This window comes from Polypterus senegalus, chromosome 6 (genome assembly GCF_016835505.1).
Source record: "Polypterus senegalus isolate Bchr_013 chromosome 6, ASM1683550v1, whole genome shotgun sequence".
Taxonomy (NCBI): Eukaryota; Metazoa; Chordata; class Cladistia; order Polypteriformes; family Polypteridae; genus Polypterus; species Polypterus senegalus.
In genome coordinates, this window is record NC_053159.1 from 15,542,144 (window position 1) to 15,554,659 (window position 12,516).

The 12,516-nt window shown below is 43.1% G+C and overlaps 1 protein-coding gene across 1 annotated transcript in view; it reads right to left on the bottom strand.

The window, feature by feature from the left end:
• The window catches only part of igsf21a (immunoglobin superfamily, member 21a), a 777,574-nt gene that overhangs the window by 219,058 nt on the left and 546,000 nt on the right, over positions 1-12,516 (bottom strand). Inside the window, exon 4 of the mRNA XM_039755430.1 lies at positions 8,236-8,354. Coding sequence (XP_039611364.1) covers positions 8,236-8,354 — 119 coding nt within the window. The remainder of the gene's footprint in view (positions 1-8,235; positions 8,355-12,516) is intronic.

Below are 12,516 nucleotides of genomic sequence, written 5' to 3' on the forward strand. Positions count from 1 at the left end.
CCTCACAGTGCTACTTAGAGGGTGGTGTTTTACAAAATGGAGTGTTTGTTTCAGACTGTGCTGGCCACAGGGACTTTCACTGAGACGTCCAGGGCATCGTGACTCAGCACGCCGGCCAGCTCAGACAGAACTAAAACTTTACTTATTTTGGGATGACGGATCATCAAAATACAGTGCCTTTTCTCCACCAGGAGCTGGAAATGCAATTATGAAGGCCCACAAACTACCATCTTAAACCTGGCACAACTAGAAAAAAACATACATGAATAAAAAAAGAGAACAGCAAGTATGGAGCCAAGCTGAGAATCAAAAAGAAAAAAAATAATCAAAATCAACAAGCCAGAGAACACCCAACTCCGATGAAACAAGCCATCAATCTGGCACACGCTGGCGGAAAAGTGAGAAATTGTTCCAGTGAAACAATAGATGGACAGAGGAGGTAGGAGAGAGGAGAAGCTGAGGAGAATAAAAAAGTGCTGTGTGAGCTACAGAATTAAAACCCCAAAAGAATCAATCACGCAGAATCCATGAGTAATGGAATGAGACGGCGCATTTTAGAAGGTCGACGTGGCAGGCTGGCGAGGCTAAAAAGAGTGAGATTACCTTGCAAGATGGGACTCATGCTGCTGTGATAGGATCCCCGAATGAAAGACACTATACCGAAGTGGAGTGGTTTTATTAACCCGCTCAGGACATCTGATGTCGATATTTTAGATTCATCAAACCCAAGCCTGGAGCAAACCCTAAATGGGGTGTCAGTCCATCGGAGGGCACACTCGGATACACAGTGACAGTTTAGACTCAGGCTAATAAGAGTCTGGCAGGCATGACTAAGGGGTGTGCCAGGAGTACAAGAACACCTGGAGAAAAACTCCACACTGGGATAACATGCAGATTACACATGGAGGGGGACAGTGGAGTCAAAAAGTATTCAGACCCCTTCCACTTTCTGTACACTTTATTGGGTTGTAGATTTCATTTTAAATGAATACATTTGACATTTTTTGTCCATCAATACACACTCAATAACCCATAATGACAAAATGAAAAGATATTTTCAGAAAGGTCTACAAATTTATAAAAAATGACAAATTGAACCTTCTAATACCTTTAAGTATTTAGAACCTTACTTTAGCACTTTGTACAAGACCCTTTGTCTTAATTTCAGCTTTGTGTCATCTTGGCTAAGTCTCCACAAGCTTTGCACACCGGGATTTCGGTGGTTTATCCCCTAGTCCCTGGTAGAACCTCTCAAGCACCATTAAATTACAAGGGAGGCGTCCATATCTGCCATCATCAGGTCTCTCCACAGGGGTTTAAGTCTAGACATTGGCCGGGCAACTCAAGGACTCTCAGAGACATGTGCCTAAGCCACTCCAGTGTTGTATTGGTTGTGTGCTTTTGGGACAGTGTCGTGATGAAAGGTGAACCATTGTCCTAGACTGAGGTGGAGTGTACTCTGGGGCAGGATTTCTTCAAGGACCTCTCTGGATTTGGCTGCATTCATCCTTTTCCTCAATTCCAACCAGAGTCCCTGTCTCTGCTGCTTAGAAGCACCCCAATAACGTGATGATGCTACCACCATTCTTCACATCAGAGATCATATTAGGCCGGTGATGAGTAGTGCCAGGTCTTCACCAGATACAGTGCAGGAGTTCTGCTCAACCAGTTCCATTTTCATCTCAGTTCCTAAATTGCCATTTCACAAACACCAAGCCTACTGTCACATACCCTCTACTCAAAAATACTCCCATCTCAGCAGAAGACTTCTGAAGTTATGTAAGAGTGACCAGTGGGCTTATGGTCACCTCTCTGAGAAAGGCCCCCGAGGACTATCTATCTATCTATCTATCTATCTATCTATCTATCTATCTATCTATCTATCTATCTATCTATCTATCTATCTATCTATCAAGGTGGCTGTCTGTTTGGCTGCCCAGGATTTTAAATCACCTGTAGCTAGCAAACTGCTTGACCTATGGACCTGAAATTTGGTACACATTGTGGCAGATTGCCGGGGTCATTACCTGGCTGGGATGCCTGGAGGAACCGGAAAGAGATATTTATAGCTTCTGGGTCATGAGAGGGCAACAGCCCTGGATAAAAAGAGGACCACGGGAAAGAGACAAAAAGATTTTATCCCGTTGGGACCCATGGCCACCACCAGGGGGCGCCGTAAGCCTTATCAGACCGTGAGAATGGCCACTTTCGCCACACCAGGCAAGATGGCGGATGAACCTGCCAGGAACGCCCGGAATGCTTCCGGGGCAAAGGGCAGCACTTCCGCCACACCAGGAAGTGATGCCGGAAGATTGTTTCCAGCCACCTGGAATGCATCCAGGTGGGAATAAAAGGTGCCGCCTCCTAACAGTTGACGAGCTAGAGTCCGGAGTGGGAGCAGGACAAAGCTCCCAGGAGGAGATTGGCGGCTAAGGACTGAGTTATAGAAGGGTTCATTGTGGGAGATTATTGCTGTGTGCTTTGTGTCGTGTTTGGGACTGTGTTTATTTATGTTTAATAAACGTGTGACTTTTATAAAGATGTGGTTTCCGACTGGTGGTGTCTGGGCAAGTCTCACAACATATACTATGTGACATCTACTATCTGCTTTCGGGGTGATGACTGACCTCCAAGGTTATTCCTCTATTTATTTTATTCTATTTTATTGTAGAATCAACTCTCGGCAGTGGACAGCAGGGCAGCCGTGCGGCACATGTGTACGGGAGCCATTCTCATCGCTACCACCTTCGCCATCACTTCCCCTACCTCTTTATATCTTAAATCATTCTTGAGGCAGATTGAAAACTTAAATGCCAGCTTAAGTGAAAAATTAAAGAAAACGCACTAAGTAATTGCAGCACAAACACTGACTTAATCAGTTTTAAAGTGAAAAGATGCCGACAGAAGAAGAGAAGCAGCGGGTTGCTAGGGTGGAGAAAACAAGAGCTGCTCAGGAAGCAGCAAGCGCATCAACCTCTGAACAAACGAATGATAAACGTACAGAGAAACAGGATGAAAACTATGAACGCTCAAGTCAAGTGTATCCCGTGCAGTGCGCCATTACTTGTCTTACTGTATATATAAACGTCTACGCGTGGAATTGTGTCTGTCTGTCTGTCCGGCCCGGATGTGCGAGGTTACAGCATGAATCTCAAAGAAAGCAACTCTGTCGCCAAAGTGAAACCACCGAGAAAAGAGAACCTTGCTTAGCCGCTAATGCCCAACCGATGCGATTGATTGATTAAAATGTCAGAGTTCATGGTTTCTAGGAGCCCAGGCTTTTTACACCATGGGCTTATACAGCTAGTTAAATATAAAAGCATATAAGACTGATTATTTTGTGAAGGAGCACACAATGAAAGGAGCTACGCAAGGGGGTTCACCGACCAAAGCTTGATAGACAAATGAGCGCCGACAAACCCGCTAACTGGTTTTCGATAAATGCGCGCCGACAAAACCGCCAAGACAAAATCACAAGAGAGGCCAAGAGAGTGGGATGCGTACGTGCACATTATGTACACATTATGTCCTAGGTTATAACTGTTATAACTGCTGATGGCATGCCGCGAACAAATAACTCAGTTGTGGGTTGGCATAACGCGTCGTATACAAAGCGGAATTACCAGCAACTATCAAGACGTCTTGCTGCGATTCTTCCTACATATGCAGGACGTGATCTTAAGGACAATCTGCGTGCCATGCTGATGGCATGCCACGTCTCATAATATTGACTTCTAAAATAAACATTATTATATATGCTTTAAACTAGTGATTCATATTTAATAAAACTTTCGCGATTTTGTCGGTCTGATTTTAATCGGCGCTATTTTGTCGGCGCTCATATGTCTATCGCGCAAATGTTGGGTCACACGCACGGGTATATGCTTTCATTGTATGCAGTGTGTAGTAGTGGCGATTATTCCATTCAGTCCGATACAAGTTTGTATTTGTATGAACGTTCTTTACTGAATGCTGCGCCAAGTTCTCCGCTTAAAGGCAAGTACGATCTTCACAAATTATTAATTACATAAGGAGTGCACATCGACCCGCGTGGGCGACTTGGGACATTCCGTGTGGCATTACGGAGAGTAAGCACACAGGTGCCAGCATCAGTTACAGCCCCTCTCCTGGAGGACAAAGCCCACTGATGTCACTTCTGACTCGGCCCTGCAGGTCCCACGGCGTCCACCCAGTGGCCTATTTAAAGAACCGTATTGGGGTTCGAACGAAGAGCACTGAGCTCCACAATAAAGAAACACCCATAAGAGTTTAAAAAGAGAGCCACTCTAAGATACGCCACATCCATGATAATTCATTTGCAACTTTTTTTTTGCTCTTTTCTACAATGTTTAGTTTGTATTTAGCGGAGTACCGGATGGTCTCCAACACTTTATTCTCCCCATTCAATCCTTTCACGTTATAACATAAAAACACCGATTTATTTTAACAGCCAAGAAAACTAAACACTTTGAATGAAAATGATTAACATAAATAGAGCCCTGCAATATCTATCCATTATCCATTATCCATCTATCCATACATAAAATATGCACCACCTTGGAGGTTTTCCCATTTTATTATTATCCAACATTGAATCACAAAGGATTTCATTTGGCTTCTTGAAATTGATCAACAGAAGAAGACCCTTTCAGGCTGATTCATCCTCCTGTGTTTCGCCTACGCCATAGCTATGGTGTCACCTCCTCAAAAATGTCAAGACAAGTCAAGTGGCTTTATTGTCATACCATCCACACAGCGTATTGCAGCACACAGTGGCACAAAATAACAAACCACAGAACTGTGGTGCACACAGGACACATGCAAGACAGGTAAAGAGCTGCCCTGTACTCTAATAGATAAATAAATGAATTTATTAAAAACAATTAATACGCAAGTGAATAGACCACCCTACTGAAGATGTCCATATTGACTGCTCTCCATCTGGCCCAGTCCCATTTGGACAAAAGTGGCACCTTGATATCAATACAATATTATTATCTGTCTATCATAATAAAAAAGGTTTACGTCGTGTTTCAGCCTTGACCACGCCCCTCTACACCGCTCGCCCAATTGCCACTCTTGCTGCGCACATCCTCTCTCCATCCCACCCCGCGACACTCTCAGTGCTGCTAACTCATCCTTCGACACAGTCGGTTTATAATGGGAAGGCAGAAAAGCAAATTATCTATTCAAGAACGGCGACATTTACATAACAATTGAAAAAGAGCAGCAAGAGCTGATAATGAAAGTTGAAAAAACGCAAAGATGCAATGTAAAATAATTTATAACATTGTTTTTGACGAGGCGTTAATGTAATTTAGTTTTTTATTACACTCCTTATTACGTTTTACTTTTTTACTTTTTTGACTACATTTTGTTATTTACTACTGTTTGTTGATTGATTTTTTAAGTGTGTCCTGTTTCACTACTACGTGGGCAGAGCCGCGGGTTTTGGCTAGTCGGGTATATGAGAGCAACAGTTAAAAAGGATTTTAGGAAGGCTGTGACACATACCAGGCAAGAACTTCCTCTCTATCCCGGTCGGGATGCCCATTTGTCTTCCATGGCGTTTACTGCCGTCATGGTTGACAATCATGCATTTACAAAATAGGGACTTTACAGGGTGGTCAACGCTTATAATATCTTGTGTTTTATGTCTAGCATTAATTTAAAGCAATTTGCTGTTTCTTTTTTGACGTTAAAGAGTCTTTTTCTGTTGATCAAAGTCAAAAAAAGTCCCAAAGAAATCCATTGAGATTCAATATAGAATAACAACAAAATGTGACAACTTCCAATGGGGTGAAAACTTTTCATTGGCATTCCCACGTCAGACATCTCATATGAAACGACTCTGCTTGAACATAAATTAACCTTTGTAAAACTTTGAGCATTGAACAATCGCATATTCATCAGACCACTAGGAAAGCATTTTTTCACCTAATAAATATATCTAAAGTTAGACCTCTTATATCACTGAAAGATGCTGAGAAATTAGTTCACGCGTTTGTTTTCAGTCGACTAGATTACTGTAACGCACTCCTCTCAGGACTACCCAAGAAAGATATAAATCGACTGCAATGAGTGCAGAATGCAGCTGCTAGAATCCTAACTAGGAAAAGAAAATCCGAACACATTTCTCCAGTTTTGATGTCACTACACTGGTTACCTGTGTCATTCAGGATTGACTTTAAAATTCTGCTTATGGTTTATAAAGCCTTAAATAATCTCGCCCCATCTTATATATCGGAATGTCTGACACCTTATATTCCAAATCGTAACCTCAGATCCTCAAATGAGTGTCTCCTTAAATTCCAAGAACAAAACTTAAAAGAAGTGGTGAGGCGGGCGGCCTTCTGCTGCTATGCACCTAAAATCTGGAATAGCCTGCCAATAGGAATTCGCCAGGCTGATACAGTAGAGCACTTTAAAACACTGCTGAAAACACATTACTGTAACATGGCCTTCTCATAACTTCACTGTTATTAAAATCCAGACACTCTGTATGTTCAATTCATCATAATAACTACTCATGGTGGCTCTAAAATCGCTACTGACCCCTACTCTCTCTTCTGTTTCTTTTTCCGGTTTCTTTGTGGTGGTGGCCTGCGCCACCTCCACCTACTCAAAGCATCATGATGCACCAACAATGATGGATGGATTAAAAGGCAGAAGTCTACGTGACCATCATCTTAAAGTCCTTCCGTGAGAACCCTAAATCCAAAGAGGACTGTTTCATTTATGTTAGGTAGTTTGCCCAGAGGGGACTGGGCGGTCTCATGGTCTGGAATCCCTACAGATTTTATTTTTTCCTCCAGCTGTCTGCAGTTTTTTTTTTTTTGTTTTTTCTGTCCCCCCCTGGCCATTGGACCTTACTCTTATTCTATGTTAATAGATAGATAGATAGATAGATAGATAGATAGATAGATAGATATGAAAGGCACTATATAATAGATAGATAGATAGATAGATAGATAGATAGATAGATAGATAGATAGATAGATAGATAGATAGATAGATAGATACTTTATTAATCCCAAGGGGAAATTCACATAATCCAGCAGCAGTATACTGATACAAAGAAACAATATTAAATTAAATAGTAATAAAAATGAAAAAAAAAATGAAAATAAAATTAATGTTCGCATTTACTCCCCCGGGTGGAATTGAAGAGTCGCATAGTGTGGGGGAGGAACGGTCTCCTCATTCTGTCAGTGGAGTAGGACGGTGACAAAAGTCTGTCACTGAAGCTACTCCTCTGCCTGGAGATGATCCTGTTCAGTGGATGCAGTGGATTCTTCATGATTGACAGGAGTTTGCTTAGTGCCCGTCACTCTGCCACAGATGTTAAACTGTCCAACTTTACTCCTACAATGGAGCCTGCCTTCTTAACAAGTTTGTCCAGGTGTGAGGCGTCTTTCATTTTTATGTTGCCACCCCAGCACACCACCGCGTAGAAGAGGGCACTCGCCACAACCGTCTGGTAGAACATCTGCAGCATCTTACTGCAGATGTTGAAGGATGCCAACCTTCTCAGAAAGTATAGTCTGCTCTGACCATTCTTACATAGAGCATCAGTATTGGCAGTCCAGTCCAATTTGTCATCCAGCTGCACTTGTTCACTTATTTTATTTTCTTATTGTGTCTTTTATTTTTCTATTCTTTATTATGTAAAGCACTCTGAGCTACTGTGTGTATGAAAATGTGCTATATAAATAAATGTTGTTGTTGTTGAAAGACTTTTGTAATTCAATTTGCCATAAAAGGCGCTATATAACATCAGGTTCAACGACAGTTATAACTCCCGACTTGTTTAATGCCCAATAAGCAGGTAGTGGTCGCCGTGATTGTGTTTTACGGCGCTTTCAGATCAAGTTTTCAATGAAATGCGTTACAGGAGACACCCTGCAATAAACGACTACTGGCAAGCAGCCCAGCCTAATGGCCAAAAAATTGCACTGAAAGTCAAAAGGCGGCAGACTCAATCCCTGTCTGTGCTGGCCCCCTCTCTGGGCTCGAAGAACATCAAAATGGATTTCTGTTAAGTATGCTATTTATGAATTCATTGAGGAAATGGTGTTGCCCTTTAAGGTTCTACATTAAATAAAGATCATTTTTTTTCCCTCGGATGGGCTGGGAGATTTAATAATGAATGCCATTTCAGCTTGAGATTCCCCTAGAAACCCCCACCCATCACCCAGTCGTCGTCCCCCCCAAACTCGAAGAGCGGCGACTCACACATAACATTGAGGAATATATTCCCAGATGCCAGGACCACTTTTTCTCTTGTCGCTCGATCATAGATTCCCACGTGACATTCATAGGGGCCGTTATCTGAAATCCGTACTTCTGGAAGTCTGCAAAGAATAAAAATGAAAAAGAAGTCAACGGTTAAGAAATCCCCAAGTGCTGTAGGCTGTCAGGAGCTGAAAAGACATCTGTGAGGACAACTCTTTTCAATCAAGATACATGCGCCTGCAGCTGTTTTTAAAGCCCGGGGGGAGCCTCGGGGAGAGAGAGGCATTTTGTACACTGAGCCAACGGCTTCCTTGTTATTACTAACGTAGCCTTGCGTCTATGGCTTCCGACAGTTCCGGGCAAAGGTGAAAAGTTCCCCGCAGCATTAAGCGGTTTCTGCTGCGCTTCCATTTGAACTGGGAAGTCAGAATTTCCGAGTTCCCAGTAGGAAGTTTTGAATCCCACAAGTCGGATTTCCTCCTCGGGGAAAAGTCACGGGAGCCTCGTGCTGCATTCGTCTTAAACTCGGAACTCACAATGTCCCGACTTCTCAATCGGACAATGGGCCTCAAACTCGAAATGACTCCTCACCAACTTGGACCTAGTCTCTCCAGTCTGACTTAATGCTTCATTCGTCATACGGCAGAGCTGGGAAGCCAAAAGTCACAATTGTATCATTGGTGACCCCCATATTGGGGAGTAAACATGGACGTCCCCATGAAAGCTGGTGTTTCAGTAGCAGATACTGGTAGTTTGGATCAAAGAAGAAATCAATGAGCAAGAAATGCACAAAAAGTGTGTTGTCATGTGCATGGGAGTGGCAATGACTGACTCCAATATTGTGAATTTTTAGGACACTAATCGGGTCGTCCCCTTTATCCAACCAAGGTCTCGAGATGATGCAAAACAGCATAAATAGCATGTCTTTGCACTTGGTCTGACTTGTTCTGCAGTTTGCTCGAGATAAAAGTGACACCTCCTTCTGGGACACCCAGCATTTATGTCAGCAGGACCGGAAAGGGGCGGAGCTACTTGCCCTCACTGGGCGGGTCCTCAGCACTGTAAGAGGAAGAAAAGAGAAGATGGTGTTAGCAGGCGGCGCCCCCTCTTGTGCTGGCGGGTTATTACACACCACAACAGAGCCTGTGAGGGAGTCCTCCGACGCACATGCGTGACACGTGCCTAATAAAGATTTGTGTGCTCTTGGCCATGATGAATGGTGCTATTTCTACTTAGAAGCGGCAATGAAAAAACTGAACAAGTGCAACGGTCGAACGCAATGTATGAACAGGAGTGCGCATTAAGCTAACATCGGTCAGGTTAACATTTATCTTCTCAGAATTCAGTATTATGGACGGACGTGATTAATTCATAACAAATTCTTCTAATAAACTAGGGGGCTTTGCCACCCTGCTCTTCGCTCGCCAACCCCTGGGTCTGCGCTAGGCACTAGCCACTTTGCGGTTCTGCATCTCACGTATAGCGATGTGAATGTACAATTTAAACAGATTTTAATTTTCATGTGAAGTGTTACATTTGCATCTACGTGACGTATAACTGCCCGTGATTGAATTTCGTTTCTTTCTTTCTATTAAATAAAACGACTTTTTCGAATGTTTGGCTCTGAGATTTGTTAATTGTCAAAAGCTATTCTAACGGGAAACTGTTAACATTTACACGTGAATGGCATATCAAGATCTCCTTTGTTGTGTGATGTTATCCCCTGAAGATGTACCACATTACCTTTCTTAGATACGTCCTTCTTTCTACATTGATTCGTGCGGACGGTGTTAACGGTTGTAGATATCCTTCGTGATATTGTAAGTTAATAATTTCATCTTCCACACCATCACCACCAACTGTTTCAGCGTAGTCTATTGATACGCATTTAACCAATTTGCTGTGTAACTGATTGACAATTTTCACGTTAATTCGTTTGACTTCATCATTTCTCTGTGCTAGGATTGCCCATGTACACATTTTCACTGTTGATAACCCTATTCTTCAATAAGATTTGGACATAATACGTCTTCTTGAATTGGAAACTCAAAGTGATGAAAATGTTACATTTTACAAGAGCTGAGAGCGCAGGAACTGTGTCTGACAAAAGCATTCACAAGACTGAGAGGTGAGAGGACCGTGCTCCTTCTGAAAATCGTTGTAAGTAGGCCGTGATTTGAAAGAATCTCATGGCAAAAGTCCCCTTCTTGCGGGTTTTGCTTTCCAAAGGTTGTAAGTATGACCAGGGCCGGATTTAGACTTGATAAGGCCCTAAGCTATTTGAGACATGGGGCCCTTTATAAGTCCAGATATTCTATGTAAGTGCCAAATATGATTTGTTTTGGGGGCCCTAAGCTATAGCTTGTGTAGCTTATACGTCAATCCTGCACTGAGTATGACGTTACTTGAAAGAATCTCATGTTAATAGTCTCCATCTCACCGAACTTCATTCCAAAAAGTCTCTTCAAAAGAAGTCTTGTTTCCCAAGGTTTTTTTTATGTTAATAGAGAGAGAAATGAATTCTATAAAAGTGTGCTTCCTGTTAATGGAGGATGTTGCTATTTTAGTTCTCACTCTGTTCTGGCAGAGTCAGGTCATGTCACATTCTAACCTACTTAATCCAGACCAGGGTCGCAGGGTGGGCTGCAGCCTGTCCCTCCAAGGATAGGGTGCAAGGCAGGAACAAACCGGGGACAGGATGCCAGTCCATCACAGGGCAAACACACTCATCTGTGCACATACCAAACACACATGAGGGCCAATTTAGCATTGGTGATTCAACCAACATGGATGTCTATGGCCGGTGGGGGGGTACCAGAGCAAACCACCCAGACACAGGGAGACTCCACACAGGGAGGACCCGGGATTCAAACCCTGGTCTCTTTACTGCAATTCAGCTGCGCCAACACAGCGCCACCATGATGCCCATTTTGAGTGCATTTTCTACAATACAAACGGTTAAAGTTAATTTTCTTTGGGCAAACTTTGAGCAGATGCATCTAAGCCACAATAAGATAAATAGGGATAAGTGTGGAGACAGTTAAGAAGAGGTGGGGCTGGTTTAAAAGTGCTTTACATTGTGAAAGGATTCAGACAAAACAGGAAAAGGTTTGGGGGGCAGCCGCTCGGATACTTGAAACCGGCTGCCGAATGGGAAGGGTTTGGTTCAAAACTGACACGGCATTGACAGACTTCAGTCCAAAAATAGAACAGTGTAGACAGGCAAACATAGAGGTTTGAAAGTCGGACAGGGGAAGTGATGCCATCGGGGCTGGAACCGGAAATGTGATGTCATCAGGGGCAGGGACAAGGAGAATGGTGAGAACTGAAGGAAGGATGAATGCAGGGAGGTTCTTCACCTTTGACCATTCGTTATGACCCAAAGCACACAGTCAAGACAATGCTGGAGTGGCTTCAGGACAAGTCATGGACTGTCCATGAGTGACCCAGCCAAAGGCTAGAATTTAAACCCCATAGGACATCTGTGGAGAAACCTGAAGATGGCAGTTTACAGACACTTCCCATCCAGTTTAACAAGGCTTGTAAAGAGCAGCCAAATTCGGGTGTGCAAAACTTGAAGAGACTTCGCAAAGAAGCCTCAGAGCTGTAATTCCTGCCCAAGGAGCTTCTACAGAGTTAGGGATTAAGGGTGGCACACTCGTGCTCATGGGTGGCAGCTAAAGGGTACTAATAGTGACAATTCCATGCCTGACCAGGGCATGCTGAGCTGCACTGACTTTTTCTCTCAATGCTCTGCAGACCATTCAATGGAAATCCCACAGGGTTTCCGACGCCCGTGATGACGTCACTTCCAGTTCTGGCACCAACAAGGACATCACTTCCTGTCCCGATGACATCACTTCCAGTCCAGACCTTTAAAGTCGCTATCTTTGTTCTGTTTTGAACTTTGAACCAGACACAACTCCTAGAATCAAACCCTTTTGCATCCAGGACATAATATACGGGTGGCTGACCCAAACCTTTTAATGTCTCCTGTTCCTTCTTGTGACAAGGGTCTCAATACTTCTATTTTTAAATTGAAAAGAAAATAGCAAAGCTTCCAGAAAACATGATTTCACATTGTCATTAGCCTACGGGTTACTGAGTGTAGATTAGTGGGCACAAATGGCAAATTTATCCATTTAAAGTTAAATCTCCAAAACAGTAAAGTATGCAGAAAGTGAAGGGGTCCATGACATACAGACCAGACACGGCGGCGAGCAAATGCCAGTCCATCAAAGTCATACAAGCTAATCTCACACCTGCCTATTCAGTTGCTTT